The 5,430-nt window shown below is 37.1% G+C and overlaps 1 protein-coding gene across 1 annotated transcript in view; it reads left to right on the forward strand.

Annotated features, from left to right (window-relative positions):
* The first annotated feature begins 857 nt into the window (after window positions 1-857).
* mei4 (meiosis-specific, MEI4 homolog (S. cerevisiae)) overlaps window positions 858-5,430 on the forward strand; it is a 32,441-nt gene continuing 27,868 nt past the window's right edge. The window contains exon 1 of the mRNA XM_035678386.1: window positions 858-1,134. Within this exon, the coding sequence (XP_035534279.1) occupies window positions 858-1,134 (277 nt within the window). The remainder of the gene's footprint in view (window positions 1,135-5,430) is intronic.

Consider the following 5,430-nt stretch of genomic DNA (forward strand, 5'->3'; position numbering starts at 1 on the left):
GGTACCAACATACTCTGGGCGAATATCTAACTGTACAACTTTGACTTTTTTAAATAACATCAGTGGTCAAAGTCATGATTTTACAAAAATGAGGACAAACGCTTACATTGTGCTTATTAAATGTTTTCCATATGAAAAATGTTTTTGACATTAAAAATGCGTCCATATCTATCATAATTGTTGAAAATGGGCTTCCATAGATACAGTTTCTTATCACACTAGATTTATTATTTGGGCACATTGGACAGTTTTTTCCCCCTAAAATGGTATAAAAATGCCCCAAATAAGGAATAAAAATTGAGGGTTTTTTATTATTTTTGGTTCACACATGCAACAGGCTCCTATCTATATACTCCATATAAATAAAAGTTGCACATTATTATATATTACAGGGCATTCTCCATTAGTTTGAATGGGTTTTAATAACAGCTTTGATAGCGAAGGATAGTTAACTCTACTAATAACATTTTAAATTTAAAGTATCTTTCCACTTGTGAGACTTTGTTCCATAAAACATGTTTGTATTGTATTGGGGCAGTGGAAGACTTTTCATTAGTCAAACAGAAAGGGACAGTTGTTTAGTTTTTTGGCCCTCTGCATGTCATTATGGATATATATAGATGGATTAAAGGCAATAAAACCTTCTAGTAGTTTATGTCTAACAGTACAAACCCCAAACATATTCAGTTTGCCATCAAATAAGGCAAAAGAAAGCAACAAATTATCGAATTATGCGGATAAATTTTTTGTTATTGACTAATTGTTTCAGCTCCACACTAGTTTCTGTACTTTTCTGTCAGCAAAACAAACTATTATTTTGAGGGCTTCCTCGTATTTTCGGATAGAAAAATGTCTGAATGTCGAGGTTCACTGCCATCCTCTCTGTTTCAGGAGCGAGTCAAGCCGAGCGCTTTTTCCTGCGAGCCAAAGTGGCTCAGGCGGTGGCCGTAATAAAGAGCAAGCCCTCGGATTTGAGCGGCAGAGAGTACGCCGAAGTGTTGGCCACCAAGCTGAAGATCCAGGACGAAGGCTGGAAGAAAAAGGCCCAGGAGCTGCAGCAGGAGGTACTGAGGCTGCGGCAGGAGTTACTGATGGCCACAGCGACGTCCATCACGAAGAGCACAGCGGCAGCAGGTACGAGGATCCACTCACATCCTAAAACCACACTGAAGTATCATCTGGGAAGTGTGCTTATATGATATGATTGTTCTGACCTGTGCATTAACGTAAAAGTAGTTTACGTTAGTTGTAGTTGGAGCTCATTTTCAACTATTTTGTGTCTTTCAAAGTGATTCATCCGAGCCAGGAAAAAATACTTTACAATACTAATAAATACTAATACATGAAGCTTTAAAGCTGCTGGTTGACCCGCTCAGTGTGTATTAGAGCTTTAATTCTCTGCCTGAACCTGCTGCTGTAATTAAAGCTGTATTAAAAACTATATATTTAATATTTTATTAATATACATACAACTGTAATTAGTTCAGTGAATCTGTTATTTATTAGTTTGGATAATAATGTCCACTATATTATATACACATTGTTGTTTACGTTAGCCTGTAATAAACTAAATTATTACAATTGTGGGACAAAAACACAACAATATTAACAATATGTGCAGACAGGAAGCAGAGCCTTGTTTCACCGCACCGAATATATGATTAATCAATAATTCTATAAAATGTCAGAAAGTGAAAACTCTTAGTCTAGTTTATAGTTACATAAATTGTTGAAAAAGCAGATTAGAGTTTCTAAGAACGTATAAATGTTCCTGATAATGGTTTCAGAGAGCTGTTATCTAAACATAAAGAAGTTCATGACATGATGAATACAGCACGAATACATTAATGTTCACATTATGATGACAACAACCTGGATCAGTTCTGAAATAGGCAGTAATTATATTTTCTCGTTACAGCTGGATAATATAACAGCAGCTGTCAGTATGACACAATGCAATTCAACAGCCTCCTTAACAATCTGATTCTAGTCAAAAGTTATTGTTCATCCATCCTCTGGAAGCCCTCGGGCTCTAGTTTGTGTACAGTTTGATTGTCACACAATGATGAGTGACACAAGTCTCAGCTTCCAGTTGGACCCAATTTATGCAATTCCAACACTGTTTATGGAAATACTCAAGTACACTCGGAGAAAATAACACATTTATACAGCAAAAAACTGTATGAGATGAGCATAAAGTGGGCTGACTCGTGACCACAGACCACATGTATGTACAGATATCTTGAGGTCAGAGGTGAAAGGATCTGTTTGAAAATGCCAGTTATTCTATCGTCAAAGTGTAGCCTCACTTGTTGGTACCAATAGAAGCCTTAGGTCTTCTAGTTTAATATGACTCCAGTATCTTCTCTCCACAATGAACCACTACGACCTCTGAAAGACACTAACGTCGACATGTTTGTCAGCGCGGAGTTAAAGAGCTTACTGTAACACGTCGCCCTTCTGATTCCAGCGCCAGTGCCTCTGACCTAATGTCAAATTTACTTTAGATATTTAATTATAGTATTGAATTGGTTCTTCCATCCGTTTTCTGCTGCTTGTGCAGCTCCAGGGTGTGATTTAATGATTCATTAATGATATTATAAGGAATTATTGTTATATACAGCTGGGAAGTACTGATATAAATGTTATTTAAATGTCAGTAAATTCATCATAACTTGAGGCCATAATGTCCCGACGGCTTTTCATTGATTTCTTTCATACTCTGGCCGGTATGACAGAAAATGCTATTAAATTAAAATGTCTTTATATCTAAGTTTGTGCTGAAAGGTGACTTGCAGAGTGCAGATAATATGAAGAGTTCACTTTATGCTCAATATGTATTTGTTCTTTTGTCCTCTATGTCTCTACTGTTTAAAGGTTCCTCTCTCACCTATTGTTCATTTCCCTTTTCCCAGTGAAGAACCTGCTACTGGCTAGTTGTTGCCAAGTATCCTGACTGGTTTAAATGATGTTATAATCCATAGGGGTTGCACTGTAGAGAATAAGTCATATAGAAACAACACTCGCTCTGTATAAAACACACACACAGTTATAAATAGTGTCAAGGAAAACACTCGTTCTCCTAAATCTGAAAGCTCAAGGGCCGAGGGGAGACATTTAGGGCCGCAGCCTGTGAAAATGATATAAACCAAGGTCCACCTGCTCATTTATGTTTATTCAGGTATGAGTTGCAACCCCTACAGTGAGGTTGTCACGATAACAGAATTTTAAACTTCTTATAACTTTAAAAAACAATACTCGATACCAAAAAGAGTCCCAGGAACACAAAATAAGAGATATTTTTTGTATTAAGCTACACACTGTGCCGGTACACATTTAGATACTACCCAGTGACAGCTGAATGGTTTTAAACATACGGTATCGAAAAATAATCGCTATGTTTGACAACCTTTCCCTTTAGCCTTGATTTTGTTGTCATTTTAGAGACTTAAAATACAACCAAGTATCACAGTGTACCTTAAAGGTACCTTAAACAAACTTATTTTACCTCCCAGTTCATAAATCACACTTCATGACCAATATACCTTTACATAGCAAATAGTTGTTTAATGCTATACTAATGTGTTAAATATCACATGTAAAAAAGAGAAAAACACTTATTTACCTTCACATCCAATCGCATTTACACTGGATTATCATCATGCATATTAGTGTGAAAATACAGTAGAGTGTGTATTTATTCAGCACTGATGTACAGAAGCAAAAACTATTTACTTAAAAACTATAATTTAGTACAATTTGATGTTTATGATATTATGTGGGAAGAAGAATATTCTGTATTAGAATAGAACCACAGCAGGACTCAGACAGACACTGAAACATAAACACTGGTTTATGAGATACCACCGGCGCCCTCAGTCTGTCCTCATGACCACAGGGATCATATTGGAGAAACCTGTAATTATGTCCTTTAATGATCATAGATTAATCATAGGATTATCAATATGAATGATATTTTGTATGATAATGAGTCTTCTGCCAGTTCTGAATAACTTTTGTCAATTTTACATTAACATAAAAAGCCCTTTAATGAATGTGGTCGTCTCTGATCTGCTTTATCTGACCTTCACTTACCTTTCGAGAAGATGACAGGTGTGGTTTGTAACTGTGCTCATAGACATTTTTTATACTTCTTTTCATTTCTTTTCAACAAATATTGTACAGTACGGTCACATATTCAGAGACACAGCACATAATGGCTTTAGGGTGCCGTCTGCGGGTTTTGACATCCTCCGAACGTAGTTCCTATGAACAGAGATATGAAGTCACTGGGCCCATTCAGAGCCTGTTTACAGCAGTGGTCTGGGACACATTTGACTACATATCTTTTGTAATGCAAACACTGATGATTCCTAGGACACATTGAATGACAGCCCACTCACTGAGGTACTCTAACAACACAGGGACATGCCGTCTTATTGGTTCACTGTAATGTAAATGATGTGTTTGAGCTCTTTTACCTGCAGAGATCAGCAGCAGATGTTTGTGAACACACTGAACTAGTAACCACAATATCACCAGACTCCCTGAAAAAAATTCACAGTTTTAGAGTTATTGAGTGAGGAGACACTTTATAAACTTTGTGAAACTTTATCTATGACAGATTATAAACAGTTTGGACCTTCTTGTAAATTCGAGAACCGTTCCACCGCACTGACAGCACAGGTAGACAAAGGAGAGTAATAATGGACGTAGACTGACAACTTCCTGAGTATGGTACAGCCATATAAAAGTGTTTATTTGCATATGGAGCGGGGAGATCTGGTCACTGGAGATGCATTCAAATACCAGCTGTAACCTGACGTATTTAAAGCTGTCCACTTGTGATTGGATCATCCTAGACACATGTTAATACCAGCTGTAAACAGGCTCTTAGTCAGTATCAATGCAGTCATGTCCTTCTCTCACCATTGTATTAACGTGGGGGTCTGCGGCCTCAGCCAGGAGACTGTGATTGTTGCCTTAACAAGGAAATATTTCTAATGTGAAGAAAGTTGGCTTTAAGGGCAGTTCTATATCTGTGTTGGAGGGGTTATGGTCTGATCGGAAGTGTCACCAGATTTTAATATGACAAGAGGAGTCCTGAAAAATCTTAACTTTCCATTCGAATTTCTTCCTTCCAATATTTGTTTTTTTTTATGTCCTTGTCTGTGTGATAGTTCCCAGTTTTTATCTGAAATGATCGCGTTTCCTCTCCAGTTCCCATGTTCCCTTCATATCCAAGCTGTTGGTTTATTAAGTTTTCTGATCAGAGACATTTTCAAGTGTTCACTGAATTTGTAGAGAGATCACATTGTCATGGCGACACATTTCTCCATCTGTGACCCTTAATTTTATTGATTCCCAGCGTGTTCTGTGTCACAAATGTGACATTTCACAGACAGAAAATAGAAAAAAAAGAGTTAGGAA

Source organism: Morone saxatilis, unplaced genomic scaffold (assembly GCF_004916995.1).
Source record: "Morone saxatilis isolate NCDOM2014 unplaced genomic scaffold, NCSU_SB_2.0 Contig7, whole genome shotgun sequence".
NCBI classification, from domain to species: Eukaryota; Metazoa; Chordata; class Actinopteri; family Moronidae; genus Morone; species Morone saxatilis.